Below are 25982 nucleotides of genomic sequence, written 5' to 3'. Positions count from 1 at the left end.
TTTTTATTTCTGTAGTTTCTTTATTAAGTTTCTTTTTTTAAGATCTATCGAGTGGTGAGAGGTATATTAAGGTCACTTAGTATAATTGTGTTGTGGTCTATTTGGTTCTTGAAATTGTGAAGGGTTTGTTTGATGTATGTAGGTGCTCCATTGTTTGGGGCATAAATATTTAAATTGTTATGTCTTATCAATATATTGTTCCCTTAAGCAGTATAAAATGGCCTTCTTTGTCCTTTCTGATTAACTTTTGGCTTGAAGTCCACTTTATCTGATATGAAGTTAGAGATCCGTGCTTATTTATGAGATCCATGTGAATGATATGTTTTTTTCCCATCCTTTTACCTTCAGTCTTTGCCTATGAGGTAAGTCTTTTGGAGGCAGCATATTATTGGATCTTATTTTTAAATTCAATCTGCCAGTCTATGTATTTTGATTGATGAGTTTAGACCATTGGCATTCAATGTTATTATTGAAAAATGATTTTTATTCCCTGACAGTGTGCTTTATTTCTGGTTTTTTTTTTTTAATTAGTTTCTCCTTTGATTGGCTATTCCTTTAGTGTAGTTCCTCCTTTTGCTGTTTTTCACTTTTATTTTTTATTTCTTCTTCATGAAATATTTTATTGAGAATGTTCTGTAGTTCAAGCTTTTTAGTTGTGAATTCTTTCAACTTTTGTTTGTCATGGAAGGTTTTTATTTCTCTTCACATCTGAAGCTTAATTTTGCAGTGTATAGTATTCTTGGTTGGCATCCATTTTTGTGCAGCACTTGGTATGTATTGTTATTCCATGAACTGCTGGGCCTTAAGGATCAACCCAGAGAAATAAATCAGTTGAGATCTGGATTTTCCTTCTGAAAGTAATCTCTCATTCTTCTCTGGCAGCCTTTAAAATTCTGTCCTTATTCTGGATGTTGGATATTTTCATAATAATGTGACTTGGTGTGGGTCTGTTGTTTTTATTTTATATATTTGTTGTCCTGTAAGCTTCCTGTATTTGGTTTTCCATTTCATCCTTAAGGTGTGGGAAATTTTCAGATATGATTTTATTGAAAAGATTGTGCATTCCTTTGATTTGTATCTGCAAGCCCTCATCCATCCTGATAAATCTTTTAAGTTTGGTCTTTTCATGCAATCCCATATTTCTTGAAAGTTTTGTTCATGTTATTTTAATATCTTATCTCCATGGTCAGCTTTATCTTCTAGATTATATAATTTGTCTTTATTTCCTAAAACTCTGTTTTCCAATTGGTCTGGTCTGCTGGTGATGCCTTCCTATGAATTTTTAATGGTTTATTGATTTCTTCATTTTGAGAATTTCTGCTCGTTTTTTTTTTCTTTTTTAAGAACCTCTCTTTATGGGATCTTTTGCTTCCTGTATTTTCTTCCTTACATCATTTTTACCTTTGCAGATCAATTTAGCTATGAACATTCTAAACTTCTTCTCTGTCATTTCTTCCACTGTGGTGTTATTGAATTATATTTATTTGTTTGAGATGATTTTTTCCCCTTGCTTTTTCATGTTGTTTGGGTGTCTACTCATTTGACAGTATGATTTTGAGGCAGTAGAGTTTCTTCCCTGTGGACTTATAAGAACTCTGAAGGTTTCTAGTACCTTACAATTTAGGGGGAGACAGATAATACATCAACCAATACAAACCATTTATAGCATCCAACCAAATAGTTCCTGCTTAGATATCTATTATGTTAATTGTCACAATAAACAGAGATGATGTGTTTAGTTATTGTCCACAGTTAATACAGTAGGATTATGTACATACTTACACTTTTAAGTTGTGAACAGAGATAGAAAAGAAATAATGTAGGAAATGATGCTTGTGAGGGAGGGGGAGAGAAAATAGAAGTAGAAAATAGAGGAGGAATGATAGATCAGTTAAGGTTGGCTATTAGTAGAGGAAAAGACATAAAGAGGTTCAAGGGAAACAGGTGAGAGAAAAGGTGTATATAATAAAAATTTTAAAATTAATAGTAAAAATAAAAGTAAAATAGTACAAGAACAAAACTGCTGTAGTATAATGAAATATATTAGTCCTCAAACTTTTTATCTATAAGAAATAACTGCCTTAGCGGCTGGGGTTGTGGCTCAGCAGTAGACCCTGGGTTCGATCCATCCTCAGCACCACATACAAAAATAATCAAGTGAAATAAAGGTGTTGTGTCCAACTACAACTAAAAAATAAAAATAAAATAAAAAAGAGAAATAACTGCCTTAAAAAGATGTTAGGAATGAGAAAAACAAAAAACAAAACAAAAACCCAAACAAAGCAAGACAAAACTAAACAAACAAAAATAGGTCTGAATATGTATAAGTGTCCATGAATCATTCAGGTCACAATTGAACATTGTTCTTCAATTGTGTTCTTTAAGGTAAGTCTTAACATTTTCATTAAATACAGTGAAAATATCTGAAAAGAAACATCAGATGACAAATGTTTTTTAAAAAACAATCTATCATTTTCACCAGTTCATGAGCAAATGTTGATCTCTTTCTTAGTCAAATCCTAGGAGGGAATGATCCTGCTGTATTCTTAACAAAGCATACGTAGATAAATGTTCTTTTTCTACTTACTCATTACTCTTGGTCTGGTTAGGTTTATCATTTGACCTATTGTAGAAGAAGGCAATGACTATATAATAATAAATCCATTCACATGAAGATGTTAGGGTATGGTGTGGGTAAACCATCAGTAACAGTGTTAAGGGAGAGATTTGGAATTAGACAACTTGTTGACACTGTTCTGTGTGACCATAGGAAGTTAGTAATAGTCTCTTTGAATTTCAGTTTTCTCAATGGTAAAACAGGGGAGTCAGTGGCCTACTGGAGTTAGTTGATGAGGGTGGGTTGTTAAAATTCCAGAAATTTAATGAGCCAGAGAGTTAAATACTATCAGTATTAAAAAATCAAATCTCAAAAAAAAAATAAAAAAATAAAAAATAAAAAATAAAATCTCATGAACTTAAATTGTATGACAAATATGATTAAAAACTCAATATTGATCACTTTTTAGTTATAATTATTTTTAATTATTTTACTCCATTTTACCATTATTTATACTCTTAAGATTATTTATTGTATGTGTTTACACATCTCTTTCCAAGTTTGCATTCAGTGATGCCGTATTGATCCTTTGAAATCAGCCATGATGGGGATGTTTACTCCATGGAAATTTTTATTTATTTATTTTTTAAAATTTTTTAAATATTTATTTTTTAGTTGTAGGTGGACACAATATCTTTATTTTATTTTTATGTGGTGCTGAGGATTGAACTTAGTGCCTCACGCATGCTAGGCAAACGTTCTACCTCTGAGCCACAATCCCAGCCCTCCATGGAAATTTTTAAATGGTGCAAAGCAAGCTTTGACTTATTGCTTATTATCTCTAAACTTAAGAAAGTGATGGGAGAAAAAAATAGAGTGAGAATTAAAATATTGATGATGAGTAAACTTAAAATATGTCATGTCTGAGTTCCTCCAAACTGGGGAACTGCTATAGTTAGGATCTGGAATACCTCCTGTTACCCACAATAGGTGGAAGTCTTGATCCTCAACTGGTCACTTATTGGGAGGTTGTAGAAGCTTTAATAGGTAGGGCCTAGTGAAGGAAGTTAGTTCATTGTGGGTGTGCCCTGAGGGGAATATTGAGATCCCTGTCCTTTCCTTTCTCTTTTGACTTTTTATTTCCTGGTTATTATTGGGTGAGCTCACCTCCTCTACCACATGCTCCCACTATGATATATGTGGTGTTACAGGCCCAAACCAAGATGACCATGGACTAAAAATTCTGAAGCCAAAATAAACCTTTCTTCTTTTAAGTTGTATTTTTTTTACAGTAACCAAAATCTAATCTAGAAACCATTCTTTCAGTATTTGAAAACTATCATTCAATTCAGCAAAGAAGTAGTTGACATCATTGAAATACATTATTTTTACTCCTTAATTAAAATATCAGCGGATATTTATGTCAAAAGTGCACTCATTTATCAATTGTGTGACTCCATGTGTTGAATTGGACAGAAATCAAACTTATTTTGTAGTTTGAATTTGTGACACTATTGTTGATGAAATAATTATAAAACCAACAGTGTAGCAAGTCACATCAGGGTGTAGGTATATGGAATTTATAATACAGAGAATGTGTCCTTTTTTCTAGGTTATTAATTTTCTTGTCATAGAGTTGTTTATAACAATCTGTAATAATACTTTGTACTTCTATTTTAACAAAAATTACTTCATTACAATAGTACTTCTATTATCAGTTGTAATGTGTTATGTTATTTGGATATAAGGTATCCTCCTAAAAAGCTCATATTAGACAAGGTAGCAATACTCAGATGTGAAATTAAGTTATGAGAGCTGTAACTTACTTAATGGATTAATCCATTTGGTGGATTAATAATTTGAAATGGACTACTGTAGTGGGTTGTAACTATAGGCAGGTAATATGTGGTTGGAGAAAGGTCAGTGGGGGTTTGCCTTTGGGGTTTATATTTTGCCTCTGGTACCTTGATTTTTCTTCCTGCCTGCCATGAGCCAAGGAACTTTCCTCTACCACACCCTTCTTCGATGATGTTCTGCTTTACCTTGGGCCCAGAGCTGTGGGGACACCCATCATGGACTAAACCTCTGAAGCTCTGAGGAAAAATTAACTTTTCCTCCTTTAAGTTATTCTTTTTTAGTATTTTTTGTCACTGTGACTAATACAAAATGTATTCTTTTTAAAAAATATTTTTTAAGTTTCAGTTGTTTATTTAAGTTTCACTTATTTATGTGGTGCTGAGGATTGAACCCAGGGTCTTGCACGTGTGAGGCAAGCGCTCTACCGCTGAGCCACAATCCCAGCCCTAATGTATCCTTTTTAATCTCTGGTTTTATTTTAATTTTGTTTTCTTAATCTAAGATTTTATCAATTTTGTTTAAACCTACTGTTTTTGTTTTTATTTTATTTCATTTCCTGGTACCAGGGATTAAACCCAGAAGCTCTTAACTCCTGAGCCACATCCCCATCCCTTTCTATTTTTTAGTTTGAGACAGGTTCTCACAAAGTTGCTTAGAGCCTTGCTAAATTTCTGGCTTTGAGCTTGTGATCCTCCTACCTTAGCCTCCCAAGCAAACCTACTGTCTTTCAAGTAGATTTATAGGTTACACACCAAAAAGTCCACAAATTATAAACACGCAGACTCAGTAATTTCTAGAGTTGAACAACCATTATTAAAAAGTTCTAGAACGTGTCCATCACCCCTCAAAATAGCCTTTTGTCCTTTCTCAGTCAATCCTTGCTACTTCCAGCCCTACAAAACCACAAATCTACTTTATAGATTTTTCCTTTGTGAATATTTTATATCAATGTAGTGATCATGTTATTTATATAGGGCTCATTTCACATTGCATAATTTTTGAGATTAATCTATTTTGTTGTTTGTGTATAATTGTTCCTTTTTGTTGCCGCATACTATTGTATTGGATTTGGCTATTATTTTATAGACACTTGGATTATTTTATGATTTTGGCTATAATTAATAATAACAACAAGTGTTACTATCTAGGGCTTATCAGAAAATAAGCCCTCAAAAGTATATCCTGAAGGACTCTATAAATAAAATAATGAGTCAAGGTAAAGGAAGGAGGCTGGGTAGACATAGAACCCTTGGTTCTAGGCTGGCTCTGTTCCTAAATGTCAGTGCAATCAACCAGTCAGGAACATGACTTTGGCCTTTAGTGTCTTTCAACAGTGATGAATTTGACCTAAATTACCTCTAAGCTCTTACCTGAAATTTAAATATAAACAGACTATCTCAAACATATAAAGATTTTTAACATTATGATGGTGCAAAAGTGAATGTAACTTTTCTAATTTTGTCCCCAATAACACTGGCTCAAAGTGAGCAAGTTTCTAAACTCAACAGGAGAGTGGGACACAGTAGGCCATGCCTTGAAGAGTATGGCTGATGGGCTCCTGCCTTCATCCTGAGGCCTCCCTCCCTTTTGTCTAATCAGCCTTAAAAAAGAAAAAAATCTTTGGAGCATCAATTTTATTATACAAGTCATGAGAAACAAATTTATTGAGAAACATCTCTCCCATCCCAGAAGCATGGGACAAAGGACAGAGAAGACAGGGCAGGGGGAGTGTCCCAGGGAAAACAGTCTCTGATGTCTCTTGCAGGTGGGAGCACAGGAGACTCCTGATGTCCAGATCTACTCCTGAGTGGAACCCGTGTGGAGAAGCCTGTGCGAGGTAGCACACCTCCCTCCTGCAGCTGTTTGAGTCCAGGTGACTGATGCCCATGCTGTGATGTCAGGATCCAGAGAGCACAGGGTCCTCTGGCTGTCCATTGGTTTGGTCTGTCTCAGCTGTCCATCCCCCTGGAGCCACTCTGTTTCTGCACCTATGAGATTTCTGCCCTCTTTCCATGGGGGCCACATTTTTGCTGACACATGGCATGCAACAACACAGCCATTGAAAGCAGGTAGTGATCCTCCCAGCCACTGTCTTCTGGCCTCTTCTGTTGTCATGGGGTTGCCCTGTGGAGATGTCTTGGAAGAAACTGCTACTGTCTGTTGCTGCAGTCCACCTACTGAGAATACTCAAGGAGCTGGGCAAGTGGGACACAGATTCATGCTGGGAGGCTATGGCAGGAGTGGGGGTCCATGTAGGCAGAAAGCAGAGATTAATGGCAGGCAGGCTGGACCTTCTGATGCTTCTCAGCCCTAACTGCTTGGCCTCCTCAGGCAGCTGGTGCTCAGAGGGCAAGAGGAAGTTGTAAAGGGCAGGTTCACTGATACTCCTCTTTGGGAGGCCAGGGAAATTGGAAGGATCCAAGAGGTGTGGGCTAGGTCTTGGCTTTACATGCACAGCTTTCAGCTGGAATTTGTAGCTTGCCCCCTGGCTTATCTGATGCTGGAGTATCAGGTATGTAGCCATGGCGTCATCAAACTTTCTATTGGCCACAGACACCCAGGTATTGTATGGGTCACAGCTCATATCAAACAGGATTGCCATTATTGCAGGATCTGGGTGTTTGGGGAGTGGGTCATGATAATGATATGGTAAATATTCACTCTGCCTCAGCCATGGGTGCTGCAGGATTTTCTGTACTGTGGGCCTCTGCTTGGGGTTCACAGTCAGTAGTTTACAGATGAGGTTTTGTGCATAGGTAGGAACGTGGTGGGGGATTTGGTACCTTCCGCACACGATCAGCTTCAGCAGGTGCTTAGTGGTGATCCCCATAAATGGGCATTTCCCTGTCAACATAAAATACAGAATGACTCCCAGGCTCCAGATATCCACTGGGGGGCCCTCATACTCTTGCCGCAAGGCCATTTCAGGAGCAAGGTATGCGAGAGTGCCCCAGAACCTGTTCAACTTCAGCCCAGCTATGAACCTGACACTTAGGCCAAAGTCGATGAGTTTGATGTTGCCTCTGGCATCCAGCATGATGTTTTCCACCTTCAGGTCTCGGTGCACGACACCCTTCTTATGGCAGTAGTCCACAGCCCTTGCGATCTGCCTGAACAGTCTCCGTGCCTCCTCCTCCTGCATGCCACCAGCCTGGATGTGGTGAGATAGCTGTCCCCCACTTGCGTACTCCATCACGAGGTAGGCATTTTGGACAGTTTCAATAACCTGAAATAGCTGAATCACATGTGGGTGGCTCAGAGTCATCATGATATCTGGTTCAGAGAGGACTGGAAACACCTGCCCCTCCTTTGGCAGGATTTTTACTGCCACCTCTGCCCCAGTGAGGAGATGGCGGGCTAGTTTCACCTGGCCAAACCCACCATGCCCAATGGTCTTTAGGAGCTGATAATGGTCTGTGAAGGGAATCTCATCACAGGAGCAGGGCTCCTGCAACACTGCACTAGTCTGACTAGTCTTACAATTCATCCTAAGCAGGAACACCAACTAAGAATGCTAGCTAAAAACAAAACAAAGCAAAAAAAAAAAATCAAAACAACAAACCAAAAATAAGAAACCAAAACAAACTCAAATCAAAAAAACCAATATCTAAAGACCACAACCAAGAAACATGCTATAGGCCACCACCAAGAGCTTCCTATAGTTATGATGGACAAAAACCCAGGCACAGCATCTTTTATAATACCTGCTCTTTGAAATTTCCTCACTTACTCCTAGTGAAGTCAGGGCCAGTAATGGCCCAGTCATGCCTGGGCAGAGCCCCCAGTGATTTTGAGTCCCCAGACCTTTGCCACTTTCTGAATAAGATTAAGAAAGGATCCTACATCCCTCACCACACACCCGCTTCCAGTAGCAGAAGGGGGCGGAGCTGTGCATGTCTGCTTGGCTGACCGTTGGCCCCTCAGCCAACGCTCAAGCACAGCTCCCTCGCCACCCCTCACCTCCCCTCCTCCCTGGCTCTGGTTCCAACCCCCTAACTCCCATTCGGGGAAAGGGTTAGGATCCCTCTGGTATGATGACCCTGGGCCTCCCCAGCCTCCCACTGGCCTAGAGCCGGTCCACCCCACAGGCGTGAGAAGGGGCGGGGCTGCCGACTTCCGACTCAGGCCCCCAGACCGCCTCCCCTTGCGCAGGGGCAGACACCCTAGTCGACTGTAGGGGAGACACGTCGCGCTGCAGTGGCTCTGGCCCCAGGTCTAGGAAACCTGCACTTCTCCGGTATTGTCCATGGTGGGGCTGGGCCACGTGATTGCCCCGGCAGCTGCACAGGTCCCAGGTCCATCCTTTCTTCTTGGAGTTTCTAGCTCCCTTCCAGCTCCGCTGCCGCACCCACGAGTTACAATTGCTTAGTGCACCTGGACAATGATGCTAATCTATTCCTCTTGGTGCATGGCCCGACTCCCGTGGGCACTTCTAGCAACCTGTGTGGTGTGATGATACAGATGATGCTGGGAGGAATGTCCCCTGAGATAGGTGCATTGTGGTTATTATCTCAGCTGGTTAGTACTGCATAAGCACCCTGTGGAATCTGGGTCTGGCCAAGTATTACTTCAGCGAGTGGAGCTTGGCTTACAAATCCCATCTTGCCAATTTACCCTAAGCGATCCTCACAGAGGCCATCTACTCTTATCTTCCACAGCGCTCTGCTGCACTTCCAGAAGGTCTGAACCAAGCTTCCTATCCACATGCTGGTTCCACGCATCATTCTTTAGCCTATGCAGGAGGAAATCTAACATGTGCAGTTATTTAAAACAGCAGTGGCCCTTTTACTTCATTTCATGTGTTTTGATGCACTTTCCTTCAATTTTTTATAGTATATTGGCTGGCTCCTTCTTTAGGTACTTTGTCAATGATTTTCAATGTTCAGCTTTTTCCTCCCATGGCTTCATGAAACAATACAATTAATAAAAAGGAATAACTATTCCAAAAGACTCAGTCTAAATTACAGGACGGTCAAGCTGGATGTGCAAAACACTGGCTGCATTGGATTCATCAATGTTTTAACTTCCTTTGAGGAAGCTGTCTTAAGTTTTCATCACTAGGACTTAAAATTACTATGAAAATGAGGTATCCTGAATTTCTCAGTGAAGACTTATTCTTTTGAGTGGTGTATTAAATACTGCTGGAAAAGACTCATTAATTAAACTTCATACAGGTAAAAAACCAAAAAGTATTTCATGAGCTTTGGGCTTCAGTGGGCTATTGAGCTGATATTACTTGTTTAGAAATTAAAATTTGTACAAAACTTCAATGGATTTTTCATTTTAAGTCTAAGAATCTATCATTACTTTTGGTTTTGAAAGACCTCAGCATGTCTATACTCATGGTATCCAACTCCTTTTTCTTCCAACTCTTGAATAATTAGTTTCAAAAGGGTGGTAACACCTCACTCACTGTGATACTATAACAAAATGTTGTGTTCCTTAAGACACGGTAAAGTATTAACACCTATGAGGGTGAGAGGGAGGAGGGGTTAATCATGATTTCCTCATAAGGTCTTCTCAGATTTTTTTTTTTTACTTTTATATGGACATTGTATTTCTTTTTTTAAAAAATTTATTTGTTTTAATTAGTTACACATGACAGTACAATGACCTTGACATATAATACATTTGAATCAGATGGGATATAATTTCTCATTTTTTCTGAGTGTACAGGTTGCAGAATCACATTTGTCGTGCAGTCACAGTAATAATAATGTCTATTTCATTCTACTATCCTTCCTTTTCCCATCCCCTCCCCTCCCCTCCCATCACTTCTCTCTACCCAATTTAAGGTGACGCTATTCTTTTTTTTCCTCACATCTTCATACATGTATTTTGTATAACAATGAGGGTCTCCTTCCACCTTCCATGCAATTCCCCTACACCCTCCCTTTCCCTCCCACCTCTCTTCCCTATCTAGAGGTAATCTTCTTCACATGCTCTTTCTCCCTACCCCATTTTGAGTCACCTCCCTAATATCAGAGAAGACATTCGGCATTTGTTTTTTCTGGGATTGGCTAACTTCACTTAGCATTATCTGCTCTAATGCCATCCATTTCCCTGCAAATGCCATGATCTTATTATTTTTTAGTGATGAGTAATATTCCATTGTGTATATATGCCACATTTTTTTTTTATCCATTCATCCATTGAAGGACATCTAGGCTGGCTCCACAGTCTAGCTATTGTGAATTGTGCTGCTATAAACATTGATATGGCTGTGTCCCTGTAGTATGCTGTTTTTAGGTCTTTTGGGTATAGACCGAAAAGAAAAAAAACAAATAACCCAATCAACAAATGGGCCAAGGACCTGAACAGACACTTCTCAGAAGATGATATACAATCAATTAACAAATACACGAAAAAATGCTCATCATCTCTAGCAATCAGAGAAATGCAAATTAAAACTACTCTAAGATACCATCTCACTCCAGTAAGAATGGCAGCCATTATGAAGTCAAACAACAAGTGTTGGCGAGGTTGGGGGGGGGGTGGGAGAAGGTACACTCATATGTTGCTGGTGGGACTGCAAATTGGTACAATCAATTTGGAAAATAGTATGGAGATTCCTTGGAAAGCTGGGAATAGAAGCACCATTTGACCCAGCTAATTCCTCTTCTCAGATTTCTCATTGGAATCCCTGGAATGCAAAATGCAGTGGGGTTGATGTATTCAAAGTGATGAAGGAAAAATGTGGAAGCCAAGAAACCTAGAACTAGCAAAACTGTTCTTCCCATAGGGGGAAGAAATGGAGGCATTCCCAGATGACTGAGTCCCTTTGTGCTGCTGTAAGAAAATACCTAAGACTGGGTAATTAATAGAAATAAACTTCTTTCAGTTCTATAAACTGTCAAGTTCAAGATCAAAGCACTTCATTGCTTTATTCTCACATGAGGAAAGGGGCATTAGGGTTGAACTCATTCCCCTAAGCACCATCTCCCCCCATTCCACCTGCCTGCAGATACTGGCAGTTGAACCCAAAGCTTCACACATTTTAGGCAATGCTATACCACCGGGGTACATCCCCAGCCTTTTAACTTGAGACAAGCTCTCGCTAAGTTGCTCAGGCTGGGTTTGAATGTATGATCCTCTTGCCTCAGTCCCAAGTAGACAGGCTGATAGCCTTTTGTAGTTTGGATATGAGGTGTCCCCCCAAAGCTCCTAAGTTAATACAGGAATATTCAAAGGTAAAATGGTTGGATTGTGAGGTTGTAACCTAATCAGATGCTCCTAATTTCAATGGAATAAACAGGTGAGGTATGACTAGAAGAGGTGGGTCACTGGGAACATGCTCTGGAGGGGTGCTTCTTTCCTGTGTCTTCTCCCCCTCTTTGTACTTCCTTGCTTGCATGAGGGGAGCAGCTTCTCTCTGCTGGGCCCTTGACCCATGATGTGCTGCCTCACCTTGGGCCTAGAGCAATAGAGTTGGTCATCTATGGACTGAGATCTCTGAAATCATACCCGTGGATAAACGGATAAACTTGTGATCCTCTAAGTTGTTCTTCTCAGGAGTTTTGATTACAGTGACAAAGAAAGCTAACTGAAACAGAAATTGGTACCAAGAACTTGATTATACTTTGCCATGTCTTGAGACTCTGTGTGAGGTTGAATGTAAAAATGATGGACTAACTAATCTGGTGGAGGAACTTTCAGGATAGCACAATGTTCAGTCACTGACATGGCTATTTTTTTTTTTAATTTTTTATTGTTGGCTGTTCAAAACATTACATAGTTCTTGATATATCATATTTCACAATTTGATTCAAGTGGGTTATGAGCTCCCATTTTTACCCCATATACAGATTGCAGAATCACATCAGTTACACATCCAATGATTTACATATTGCCATACTAGTGTCTGTTGTATTCTGCTGTCTTTCCTATCCTCTACTATCCCCCCTCCCCTCCCCTCCCCTCCCCTCCCCTCCCCTCCCCTCCCCTCTTCTCTCTCTGCTCCCTCTACTGACATTCGTTTGTCCCCCTTATATTATTTTTCCCCTTCCCCTCACTTCCTCTTGTATGTACTTTTGTATAACTCTGAGGGTCTCCTTCCATTTCCATGCATTTTCCCTTCTCTCTCCCTTTCCCTTCCACCTCTCATCCCTGTTTAATGTTAATCTTCTTCTCATGCTCTTCGACCCTACTCTGTTCTTAGTTACTCTCCTTATATCAAAGAAGACATTTGGCATTTGTTTTTTAGGGATTGGCTAGCTTCACTTAGCATAATCTGCTCTAATGCCATCCATTTCCCTGTAAATTCTATGATTTTGTCATTTTTTAATGCAGAGTAATACTCCATTGTGTATAAATGCCACATTTTTTTTATCCATTCATCCATTGAAGGGCATCTAGGTTGGTTCCACAGTCTAGCTATTGTGAATTGTGCTGCTATGAACATCGATGTAGCAGTGTCCCTGTAGCATGCTCTTTTTAGGTCTTTAGGGAATAGACCGAGAAGGGGAATAGCTGGGTCAAATGGTGGCTCCATTCCCAGCTTTCCAAGAAATCTCCATACTGCTTTCCAAATTGGCTGCACCAATTTGCAGTCCCACCAGCAATGTACAAGTGTACCCTTTTCCCCACATCCTCGCCAGCACTTGTTGTTGTTTGACTTCATAATGGCTGCCAATCTAACTGGAGTGAGATGGTATCTTAGGGTGGTTTTGATTTGCATTTCTCTGACTGCTAGAGATGGTGAGCATTTTTTCATGTACTTGTTGATTGATTGTATGTCCTCCTCTGAGAAGTGTCTGTTCAGGTCCTTGGCCCATTTGTTGATTGGGTTGTTTGTTCTCTTATTGTCTAATTTTTTGAGTTCTTTGTATACTCTGGATATTAGGGCTCTATCTGAAGTGTGAGGAGTAAAGATTTGTTCCCAGGATGTAGGCTCTCTATTTACCTCTCTTATTGTATCTTTTGCTGAGAAAAAACTTTTTAGTTTGAGTAAGTCCCATTTGTTGATTCTAGTTATTAACTTTTGTGCTATGGGTGTCCTATTGAGGAATTTGGAGCCCGACCCCACAGTATGTAGATCGTAGCCAACTTTTTCTTCTATCAGACGGCGTGTCTCTGATTTGATATCAAGCTCCTTGATCCATTTTGAATTCACTTTTGTGCATGGCGAGAGAAAGGGATTCAGTTTCATTTTGTTGCATATGGATTTCCAGTTTTCCCAGCACCATTTGTTGAAGATGCTATCCTTCCTCCATTGCATGCTTTTAGCCCCTTTATCAAATATAAGGTAGTTGTAGTTTTGTGGATTGGTTTCTGTGTCCTCTATTCTGTACCATGGGTCCACCCGCCTGTTTTGGTACCAGTACCATGCTGTTTTTGTTACTATTGCTCTGTAGTATAGTTTGAAGTCTGGTATCGCTATACCGCCTGATTCACACTTCCTGCTTAGCATTGTTTTTGCTATTCTGGGTCTTTTGTTTTTCCATATGAATTTCATGATTGCTTTCTCTATTTCTACAAGAAATGCCGTTGGGATTTTGATTGGCATTGCATTAAACCTATAGAGAACTTTTGGTAATATCGCCATTTTGATGATGTTAGTTCTGCCTATCCATGAACAGGGTATATTTTTCCATCTTCTAAGATCTTCTTCTATTTCTCTCTTTAGGGTTCTGTAGTTTTCATTGTATAAGTCTTTCACCTCTTTTGTTAGGTTGATTCCCAAGTATTTTATTTTTTTTGAAGATATTGTGAATGGAGTGGTTGTCCTCATTTCCACTTCAGAGGATTTGTCGCTGATATACAGGAATGCCTTTGATTTATGCGTGTTGATTTTATATCCTGCCACTTTGCTGAATTCATTTATTAGCTCTAATAGTTTCTTTGTAGACCCTTTTGGGTCTGCTAGGTATAGAATCATGACATGGCTATTGATGGCAATCTTTAGCCTGGTTTACTCTGAGAATGGGGAGGAAAATACAGAGCTAGCAAATTTTAAATACTTGTAGTTTGGCCAGAAAAGTACATGTAAAGCTGGGGATTAGAAAGATGTGCTTCTTGGGGCTGAGGATGTGGCTCAAGTGGTAGTGCGCTCACCTGGCATGCGTGCGGCCTGGGTTCGATCCTCAGCACCACATACAAACAAAGATGTTGTGTCCGCTGTGTTGCAATAATCCACTTGCAGGTCAGCATGGGAAAAGAAAGAAGAAGCAGAGCAAGCTAAATAGCAGCAGAAAAAAAGTCCTTTATTGTGTACAAGCAATCTTTTTATAGTATTGTGAACAAAGAAGGCAGCCTTCCAACATCAATAAATCAGGTCTTTCAGCTAATTAAACATAGCATACAGAAGTTTTACTTTCTAATCAGAAGTGACTGGCTTCTCATGGCTAATCTATTCTTGGCCGGGAGTATGTTGAACTCTGCTCTTTGTTAAGAACAGATAATAAAATTTTTCTCAGCGCCCTCCTAGCCCACTTGGCAGAACATCCCGTTTGCAGGCAAGTCCTCCTAAGGACAGCAGACACCTCGTTTTCAAGCGTGTCTGCTGTTACCTTATCTAAACCTTGAAGGAGCCTCTCGTTTGCAAGTAGGCCCTCCCAAGGACAGCAGATACCTCGTTTTCAAGCATGTCTGCTGTTACCTATCTATACCTTGACAGAATATCCCGTTTGCAGGCAGACTCCATCAAGGACAGTAATAGTAACGCAGTTACATCTGATTCTCTATACCGCTGAAAACAAAAATAAATATTTAAAGAAAAAAAAAGAAAGATGTGCTTCTTGAAGAGATTACAACTTCTAAGGAGATGCTAAGTAGTTTGCACAAACACAATAGGAAAGATACCTTATGGGCATCTCAGTAATTTGCAGGACCCCCCTCCCCCACCAAGGACTCCAGGGAACAGAATAGCTTATTTTTTTAGATATCATGGGACCCTCTGCTGGTCCAGGGGATGCCTAAAAATTTGTTCACCATGATGAGGAACACAGGCCCTCAAAGGCCACTTCATCCTTGATTCCACACACAATGCATCTACTTGTTACATTGTGACATCAGTAACTGAGGGGGTTGGGAGTGGAGATGTATAGGAGTAGCCTTCTGTACATTACTAAAGTTGTAACTTGAATGGTTTCACATTACTATGGTGTTTCTTTTTCTCATTTTAAAAGGAAAGCCCATTGAAAACACACAGAAATGCCTGTAGAACATATCTAAAATTAAAGAGATGGGAAAAAACATTTAACTTCAAAAATCAACTAGATAGGAGAAAAGGTAATCATACAAGGATGCAAGTCAAAGTGAATTAGGAGCTTGCCCTGCTCTCCATGTAGGTCCTATATGCCTCTTGTATTTGGTTTTCCAATTTGTTCTTCATGCTTGGGAAAATTTCTGATATCTCGTTGAAGAGATTGTAGATTTCTTTGGTTTGAAACTCTGTGCCTTCCTCTATCCCAATAACTCTTAGATTTGGTCTTTTGATGCTGTCCCATAATTCTGTGTTCATGGTTTCTTACTATCTTCACTGTGTGATCAACTTTATTTTCCAGATTGTGTACTTTGTCTTCATTATCTGACGTTCTTTCTTCCAAGTGATCTAGTCTGTTGGCTATTCTTTCTATTGAGTTTTTAATTTGGTTTATTGTATCCTTCATTTCAAGGATTTCTGACTGATTTTTTTTTCCCAGAGTCTCTCTCTCTTGAAGTAATCTTTGGCTACCTGTATTTGCTTTTATCTCTTTGTTGAAGTGATTGGTTTTTCCCTGTATTTTCTCATTTAGGTCATTCTTTAATTCATAGAGCATTTTAATTATGAATGTTCTGAACTTCTTCTCTGATATTTCTTCAACTTCACTGTCCATGAGTTCTGTTATACTGCCCTGGTTTATTTGGGGCACTTTCCTCCCTTGTTTTTTCATGTTGTCTATGTGTCTTCCTTTCTTGCAATGTGGATCTGAGATATTACAGTTATACCCTGTATTCTTGTAGAACCCGTGCAGATTGTCTGTACCTCACCTTATTTTTGGGCATCCAGACCCTGCTAGTGTCCCTCAATATATGTTACTGCATCTAAAGGTTGTGGCAGCAATAGCTGATGTAACTTGAGATCATAATTAAGGTGCCCCAAGAAGGAAACCATGTCCTACAGAGATGAAAGGGTAGGCCTCACACTCTCTTTGGGAAGCCTGTCCTGAGAAGCAGCTGCTTCTAGGCCCTTTCTACTGTCAAAAAGTTAGGGGCTACTGCGTGGGGAAGGCTATGGCGATGACTGCAGTGTTCCAAGATGGAAGTGGGTTAGGCTTAGTCTCTGGGGGGAGGGGGTGTGAACTTGGACCTACTCTGGACCTGGGTCCTTCGCAAATTGGTGGGTGGATCTGGGCCAGGCCTGGGCTCCTGCAGTAGTCTGCTGGAGGGAAGGGGTGGTCCTGTGCCAGAGGCTTGGCTCCAGTGGGTGTCTGCCCTGCTGGTGGATGAGTGAACCTGTGAGCCTGGTTCCCACGCAGGCTGGTGTGGGCAGATCTCAATGTTCCTATTCTTTTTTTTTTTTTTAATTATTTGTTTTAATTAGTTACACATGAGCATACAATGATCTTGACATATTATACATTTGAATCAAATGGGGTATAATTACTCCTTTTTCTGAGTGTACAGGTTGCTGAATCACATTGGTCGTACAGTTCCATATATACGTACAGCAATAGTAGTGTCTATTTTATTCTGTTGTCCTTCCTATCCCCCCTCCCCTCCCCTCCTCTCACTTCTCTCTACCCAATCTAATGTGACACACTTCTTTTTTTTTCCCCTCACATCGTCATTATTGTAATCTGTGTAATGATGAGGGTCTCCTTCAATGTTCCCATTCTTATGGTTCTTTTGGTTTTTTGCTTTTTCACCAACTGATCTATTTCATTTAAATTGTAAAGCTTGTGTGTTGAAAGTAATTCTGTTGTACTAATCCATTTCCTGTTTCCTGAGGCTTCATATTTTGTAAAGGAAACTATTTAGCTCTCCCTGTGCAACTGAGGCCTGCTTCTACTCAGGGTTTGTGAAGACAAGCATCACATCTGGGTTGCTGGACTGCTGCCCATAACCTCCTGGAGTGGGGGACTTACACTGATCCAAACATCCGTTCCCACTTGACTGCACTTTTGACCAGCATGCAATAAGAGGCTGTAGGAAGTTATGGACCAAAGGAGGCCTCCAGGAGAACAGGGCCCACACTGGAAAATTGAGCACTGGCTGTAGGGATGGAGCCCATAGTTTGGGTACCACTTGCTGGAAGGGCCTCAGCATAAAGGGGCTCAGTATCCACATATTTAATTAAGTCAGTGAGTGAAACAGCCCTTCCTTCTAACCTAGAAAGGGGGAGTTACATTGTCCACAGGAGGAAGGCCAACATCTGTTTCTAGAAGTCACAAGCAGAACACCTGCCTGACAAGTTACAACCTAGTCCAGTGGCAGGCCTAAAGGAAAATACAAGCCCAAGACACCCTGTGTTTGTACTCCCGAGACAAAGCCACACAAATTCACAAAAGCCATTTCTCTCCACACTGCTTCCCTCTCATCCTCCAGGATTTCTGCACATCTCTATTACTGCGCCCCTGTAGACATGGAGTCGTCCAGCTGGCACTGAGCTTGCTCTCAGGCACACTCCTCATTATGCCCCTCTTGCCTCCCAAATCTTCTGCACATTGTAGTAATCTTCCAGGCAGCAATTAAACAATCCATTCCCTAGACAAGACTGGATCAGAAAATGTCCATTTCCTGGCAGCACACAGCATGCTCATGCCCCAGTCTAGGAAGTGGCTTTCATTTAGGGGGATTTACTACCATTGGGAATTTTTCTCTTTAGAAAAAATATGCCAAGACTTTTTCTTTCAAAAAACTTTCCAAGCACCTGATGATTTCACAATTGGAAACTGTTTGGTCAATTGTTTTTCTACTGGTGTGTCCAAAATGCCTGAGAAAAACAATTTGAGTGGAGTAAAAGTTAATTTGGGGCTCACAGGTTCAGATGTCTCCATCTATAGATGGCTGTGTTACTCTGGGTCTGAGGTGAGGCAGAACATCCTGGTGGAAGGGCATGACAGAAGAAAGCAGCTCAGGACATTGCACCAGGAAGCAGAAAGGGACAAAATATACACCACAAAGGCAAGACTCCAAAGGAATGACCCACCTCCTCCAACCACACCCCACCTGTCTCTAGTTTCACTCAGATAATCCCCATCAGTGCATTAACACACTGATTAGGCTCTCATATCTCAATCATTTCCCCTCTGAATTGTTGCATCTTCTCGAACATCAGTTTTGTGAGGAGACTTGATAGTACAGTGGTCTATTTTCAGAATATAGTATTTAGTTTTAAATGTAAAATAACTTGGGATGTAAGAAACATAGCTGGAGGGAAGAAAAGAATGACAATTTAGAAGCAGTTAACACCAGAGTGTAAAAATTCACAGCCCTTAGCAAATGGGTGAGAAGAATGGCCTCCACCCCACCTGATCAACAGAGATAAATCATGAACTTGCCAAAAGGCACTCTGCAGCAGTCTGGCTGGGCACAATTCAGAGCCACGCACCACAGGAGCTCTTCAGGAATTCCCTCAGAGCCCAACTGCCACCACCGGCTTTCAGCAAGCCTCTCAACCCCCACTCCTCCCGCTCTTGAGGCTGATTGCTGGGTCGTGTGGGCGGAGCCAAAAGAGTCCCCCATTGAGCAGCTCCATGGTCTGAAAGGGCGGGGAAACAGCCCAAAGAGCATCACTGCAGAGGAGCCAATCAGCTGGCAGCTGGAAGTTTGCTGGGGCCCCTTCGGCTGTGGCTCTCAACAGCACTCAATCCAAGAAGACTTTTCCACCACAAGAAAGCAAAGGGAGGTTGGGACAAAAAGGTTTACTTCTTTAAATAACCCAATAAGAGTCAGTAAACCCTAGGTGACATTTGGGAAGAATCTCATATGCTCCCTCTCTACTGCCTGTGGCAGTGTCCTTGAGGAGATTTGGGTGGAGAGGCTGCATGGCAGTGGTGAAGCACCTAGCCACTGTTGCAGGCTGACCTTCCCCTACCCTCTGGCCCACTTCTTCATTCCCTGCACATGGAATTATGGAAATGATGCCAAGGAACTCTGGCCCCTCCAATGCCTTCTCAGATGTGATTTCTCCAATAGCTACTACTCACCCTCTCCATACACCTCAGCAAGGGGTCTTAAGGCTGGGAGAGGACTTCCTTGTGGCAAAGGCCATCAGCTAAAATTAAATCGTGTCTACTCTGGCTCAAGAGAAGAGTCTCCATCTCCCCTTGGCCCAGGGCAGTAAGTCTCAATCCATACTAGGTCAAACCAAGTGAGAGCTCTACACTGGCTCAGGGCACGTGAGTTTCCATGAATGCTGGCAAAGGTGAGCAAATTCCTGGTTATGTAGTCTAAGGCGAGTGAGTCCTCTCTACACCGGCTCAAGGTGAGTGAGTCTATCTACGCTGAACAGGAGAGGGAAACGCAGTAGTCCAATCCTTAAAGAGGATAGCTGGTGGGCTCCTGCCCTCACCCCCAGGCCTCCCTCCCTTTTGTCTAATCAGCCTTAAAAAAAATCTTTGGAGCATCAATTTTATTATACAAGTCATGAGAAACAAATTTATTGAGAAACATCTCTCCCATCCCAGAAGCATGGGACAAAGGACAGAGAAGACAGGGCAGGAGGAGTGTCCCAGGGAAAATAGTCTCTGATGTCTCTTGCAGGTATAAGCAGAGGAGACTCCTGATGTCCAAGTGGATCCAGAGGTACTCCTGAGTGGAACCCATGTTGAGAAGCCCGTGCGAGGTAGCACACCTCCCTCCTGCAGCTGTTTGAGTCCAGGTGACTGATGCCCACGCTGTGATGTCAGGATCCAGAGAGCACAGGGTCCTCTGGCTGTCCATTGGTTTGGTCTGTCTCAGCTGTCCATCCCATTGGAGCCACTGTGTTTCTGTACCTATGAGATTTCTGCCCTCTTTCCATGGGAGCCACATTTTTGCTGACACATGGCATGCAACAACACAGCCATTGAAAGCAGGTGGTGATCCTCCCAGCCACTGTCTTCCGGCCTCTTCTGTTGTCATGGGGTTGCCCTGTGGAGATGTCTTGGAAGAAACTGCTACTGTCTATTGCTGCAGTCCACCTACTGAGAATACTCAAGGAGCTGGGCAAGTGGGACACAGATTCATGCTGGGAGGCTATGGCAGGAGTGGGGGTCCATGTAGGCAGAAAGCAGAGATATGACAGGCAGGCTGGACCTTCTGATGCTTCTCAGCCCTAACTGTTTGGCCTCCTCAGGCAGCTGGTGCTCGGAGGGCAAGAGGAGTTGTAAAGGGCAGGTTCACTGATACTCCTCTTTGGGAGGCCAGGGAAATTGGAAGGATCCAAGAGTTGTGGGCTAGGTCTTGGCCTTACATGCACAGCTTTCAGCTGGAATTTGTAGCTTGCCTCCTGGCTTATCTGATGCTGGAGTATCAGGTATGTAGCCATGGCATCATCGAACTTCTATTGGCCATAGACACCCAGATAGTGGATTGTATTATATCTGGAATGTGACTCACTATAATGATGTGGTGAGTACTCCTCAATCTGCCTCAGCCTTGTTTGCCAAAATTTTTTATCTATTTTTTTTTTTGTGTGTGTGTGTGTGTGTGTAGTTTTGAGTAAGGGACTGCACAATCAGATTTTCTTCTTAGAAATAAATCAATCGAGATTCAAGATTGTGGACTAGTGGAAGGCTGCATTCCTAGTTTCTCCATGGTGTTGGATTCAAGCAGTCGGGGAAAGAGGAAATTCACTGAAATTTAATATCATACAAAGTGTCTTAGCCGACTCATAAACTTGGGTGCATTGAATCGAGAACATTGAGTACATTGGAACCCAGCTGATTGTGGCAGTGGCACTTGTGCTGGTTAACTGCAGGGGGGAAGGATAACACAGGGATAGAAAGCATAAGGGACAAATTTGGCATAGATCAGAAAGAAGACTGAACTTAGCTGACTAGAGGCTGCACAGTGAAGTACCATTTGAAAAGTGCTCTGTATTTCTCAACTGGCAAGCAAAGAACTGAGATGGGAGAATCAAATGTGAATAGTGATATAATGTACCAACCTCTGGGACACTGTGAAGGCGGTTCTAAAAAAAATGTGTGTATCTATGGAGTGGCTACATTAAAAAATCAGAAAGATGTGAATAAAAAACCTAATGATGCATCTAAAGGTCTTTGAAAAAGGAGAACAAACCAATTCCAAAACCAGTAATGAAAGAAAATAACGAAGATCGGAACCAAAATCAATGAAATTAAAAATAAAAAAAATAAAAAAATTCTGTGAAAAGATAAACAAGATTGATAAGCCCTTAACCAAATAATCAAAATAAAAAAAAGAAACCCAAATTAATAAAAATCAGAGATGAAAAAGCAGAAATCATCACAGAAATCCAGAGGATCATTAAGGACTATTTTGAAAATTTAAATTTCAATAAGAAAAAATGGATACACTTCTAGGTATATATGAATTGCCAAATTTGAATCAAGAGGATATAGCAAACCTAAACAGACCAATAACTAGCAATGAGGTAGAAGCAGTAACAAAAATACCTCCAACAAAGAAAAGCCAGGACCAAATAAATCCTCAGCCAAATTCTACAATATTAAAGAACTAAGGCCAATGTTTCTCAAATTATTCCATGAAATGGAAAGGGATGGAACACTTCCTAATTCATTCTATGAAACTAGTATCACCCTCATCACTAAACCAAATAAGCACTCATCAAAGAGAGAAAATTATAGACCAACATCCGTGATAACCTAGATGAAAAAATTCTTTAAAAAAGATACTAGCAAGGGCTGGGATTGTGGCTCAGTGGTAGAGCGCACACCTAGCATGGGCAGGACCCAGGTTCGATCCTCAGCACCACATAAAAATAAAGGCATTGTGTTGTGTCCATCTACACATAAAAAAATAAATATTTTAAAAAAAGATACTAGCAAGTTGTATTCCACAACATATTAAGAAAATTATACATCATGACCAAGTTGGTTTTATCCCAGGGATGCAAGGATGGTTTAACATATGCAAATCATTACATGTAATTCATCACATAAATAGAATTAAGGACAAAAGTGACTTATTTATCTACAGCTGTCCACAGACTAAGATTTTTTTCTATCTTAACCTAAGTCTTCTTATTAAGGCTTTTGTGGCTAATGTTGACTGAGGCTGCTGAGATCACCTGAAAGTGGTCAGTGCTTGCAGTTGAGGCAATATAGAAAGATCCTCTTGCCCATGTTCAAAGCCACCAAGTCAAAATTTTTTGGTGGTCTGAGATAACTCATCCAGGCTTAAAGAGCTAACATCATGGGCTGGGGTGGTAGCTCAGCAGTAGAGTGCTCACCTCACAGGTGTGAGACCCTGGGTTCCATCCTCAGCACCACATAAAAATAAATAAAAAATATAAAGATATTTTTTAAAAAGAGCTAACATCAGGCATTAGGTAGCAATATTGGCTATGGAAAACTGTCAAGGCTTAAAATCCCACATGACCCAGTGCAATGGCGCACCCCTGTAATCCCAGCAGCTCGGGAGGCTGACAGGAGGATTGTTAGTTCAAAGCCAGCCTCAGCAAAAGCAAGACACTAAGCAACTCAGTGAGACCCTGTTTAAATAAAAAATACAAAATAGGGCTAGGGATGTGGCTCAGTGGTAGAGTGTCCCTGAGTTCAATCCCCAGTACCCCTTCCCCCCAAAAAAAAAAATCCTGCATGACCCGAACTTGGCATAATTCCCACAAAAGTTATACCAATCAATTCCACCAGTTCCAGAAAACCTTAATCTTCACATGCCTCCAGATTCATTCAAGTGTGTGGTAATAATGAAATTCCTGATACTGAACTAGAGAACCAAACAGACCTGCCCATCCTGAACAATCCCAGTACTTACCTTGCCCTTCTAACCTTCCCCAGTACAGCTTCTGCACTAAGCTTATATCAAGGCTGAGAATGGTTCACAGCCCATGGTCTAGGCAGGCAGGTCCCCAAAGAAGGGGACAGAAAGAGAATGAGCTGGATCTCCCAAATCTTCTATTGTATTATTCACTCCTCCTCTTCCTTGAGTGACAGGTTGTGGGTATTTCTAGGACCTGAGAAACAAATGTGAAGCAAAGAAAAGTAGTCCCACTGCCCCAATATGTGATTTCAACTTACGGGAGTCTTAAGTGTTCCTAGTGTTGTCATATTATAATATATTGAGAGGGAATCTTTAATGCCATAAGGAAGGGCTTGCACCTAATTTATTAGCACTGACGAATCATGAGTGTTTAAAAGAAGAAAAGTAAAACAATTAGAATTTAATATGGCAATAGTGCATTGTTATGGTTTAGATATGAGGTGTCTCCCTAAAACTCATGTTTGAGGCAATACTATAACATTGAGAGGTGAAATTATTTGAGTTATGAGAGCCTAATCCGTGTGTTAAATCACTGATAGGGATTAACCTGGTGGTAACTGTAGTCAGAGTGTGGCTGGAGGAGTTAGGTCACTGGGGGTTTGCCTTTGGGGCATATATTTTGTTCCTGTGAGGAACACTTTTTGCTTCCAGATTGCCTTGTCCTGGGGTGCTTTCTTCCATCCCACTCTTTATGTTCTACCTCAACTTGGGCCCAGAACAATGGAGCTGGCTGTCTGTGAACTGTGATCTCTGAAACTGTGAACCCTAAACTTTTCCTCTAAAATTGTTGTTGTCAGGTCTTCTGGTCACAGCTGTGAAAAAGTTGACTAAAACATGCACAGTTGGATGGAGGGGAGAATTAGGACACTAATGGAATGTATAAGTAAGAGGAAAAGAGAGATTAAAGTAGTAGTACATAGGAATGAAAAATGTGACAATATTCAAAACTTTCTTCACATACATAAAATTTCAAGGTGAGCAACAGAAGAAAGACAAGGGGGGGGAAGATACTGTTAATTGACAAAGGCTACAAATCTTGGATTATAGGGAACATGATGGAGCCATTAAGAACTCAGGTAGACAGGAAAATGGATTTCAGTTGAGGAAATGGAGATGATGAGGTCTTTCAAAATTTCAAGGTATATTAGGTGACGGTACCAAAAAAGGATATATACATAGTGTAACTAAAACAAATAAAGAGAGTAAAAGTCAGAATCAAGGAAAAGAAGGTCATAAATGACAGCAGTACACATTGTTTATGTGAATGAGATTCAAATTTGCCTCTGAGCCAAATGTTAAGTTATGTAGTTCTGATATGGATAGCATGTAGCATGCCAACTAGTTGGAGGGGTGGAGAACTAAGCTTTTCCTATATCACAGTGTTTTCTGATACTTTAACTTTCTTGTACCATGCCCCAATCCAAATCTGTTGGTTCTGGGGCACTGTTGCTTTACTCTTTCAGGGTCTACGTGTTTTTCCATGACCCATAGTTATTACTGTTGTCCCTCTCTATCCTGGGAGGGGTTCTGGAATCAATGCTCAGGTCGGTTATATAAAATGGCATAGTATTTACATACAGCCAGATCACATCCTCCCATATGCTTTATATCATCTCTAGATTCCTTGTAATACCTAATACACTATAAATACTTTTAAATAGTTGTTATACTGCATTGTTTAGGGAGCCATAAGTAGAGAAAGAAATCTGTACGTGCTCAGTAAAGACACATATTTTTTTCCCAGATATTTTTCATCCATGGTTGTTTGAACTGGCCAATGCATAAGCACTAATAGGAGGATTGAGCCTCCTTTGATTTGGACCACCTCCTGTTATATCTGGATTACTGCAACAGTCTTATTAGTTCTCCTCCCATTTTCTTTCCACTTGGCAGCCAGAATCATTTTAGTGAAATGGAAACTGAATCTGTTACTCTCTTGCTCTAGAATTTTATTTATTCCCATTTTTATGTGGAAAAACATCCACCTGTCTTAGCATGACTTAAAAGGTTCTTTGTGGTCTGGTTTCTGCTATACTCATCAGCCTATTCTCATTCCTCTGGTTTTGAAGTTGCCTGGCATCCACCTTCCTCCTGTTGATAACAGCGTTTCAATTTCCTGTACTTTTTTTGGACCATGAGCTGTTCTGTGGGGCCATCAAAGACAGTCCTGCCAGCCTCTGGCTAATAGCAGGCTTGCATTGATGTGACCTACAGGGATTTCAAATCTTAGGAAGAATGACATAATACAGAAACATGCTTAGGGTTCATTATGTCAGGGGAAGTACTCTGACAAGTTCACAGGGCTGACCTTGGTGATTAGTCTCCAGTGTTGCTGTTTGTCTTTCTGAGTTCAGCACTATTGCCCTTGAACTGCATCTGTGAACTCTGTCTCCTTCCCATAAACTGAATTTTGTTTGTCTCATCCAGAGTGGATTTTTGCTGTTGGCTACCAATGCCCCCCACTCCCCATCATTTTCCTGAGCATCTCCCACTGCTCTTCCAACCTCAGCTTAGATGTCATAATTTTTATCCAGTCCTATGGAGAAAGCACATTTACTTCCATTTCTTTCTTCTCAGGCTTCTTAGCTTCTTATGGTTAATCAGAGGAACAGATCTATCTTATTTACATATAATTATTTATTCTCTACCCTTGGTTCCT

The 25982-nt window shown here is 40.8% G+C and overlaps 1 protein-coding gene and 1 pseudogene across 1 annotated transcript; one reads left to right on the top strand and one right to left on the bottom strand.

The window, feature by feature from the left end:
- Nucleotides 1-6311: 6311 nt before the first annotated feature.
- LOC124099000 (sperm motility kinase Z-like) lies at nt 6312-7901 on the bottom strand. Its single transcript, XM_046453958.1, has one exon. The coding sequence runs from the start codon at nt 7899-7901 to the stop codon at nt 6312-6314; it is 1590 nt and encodes a 529-aa protein (XP_046309914.1).
- A 759-nt stretch (nt 7902-8660) lies between these two features.
- LOC124098999 (aquaporin-11-like) lies at nt 8661-9475 on the top strand (annotated as a pseudogene).
- The last annotated feature ends 16507 nt before the right edge of the window (nt 9476-25982 follow it).

This window comes from Marmota monax, unplaced genomic scaffold (assembly GCF_021218885.2).
Source record: "Marmota monax isolate L192 unplaced genomic scaffold, Marmota_monax_Labrador192_F-V1.1 WCK01_AAM20220418_F8-fsc00011, whole genome shotgun sequence".
NCBI lineage: Eukaryota > Metazoa > Chordata > Mammalia > Rodentia > Sciuridae > Marmota > Marmota monax.
This window is presented reverse-complemented; position numbering and strand designations above follow the sequence as displayed.

Coding starts and splice junctions, on each gene's coding strand:
- LOC124099000 (XM_046453958.1), bottom strand. CDS start 7,901: ATGAATTGTAAGACTAGTCAGACTAGTGCAGTGTTGCAGGAGCCCTGC.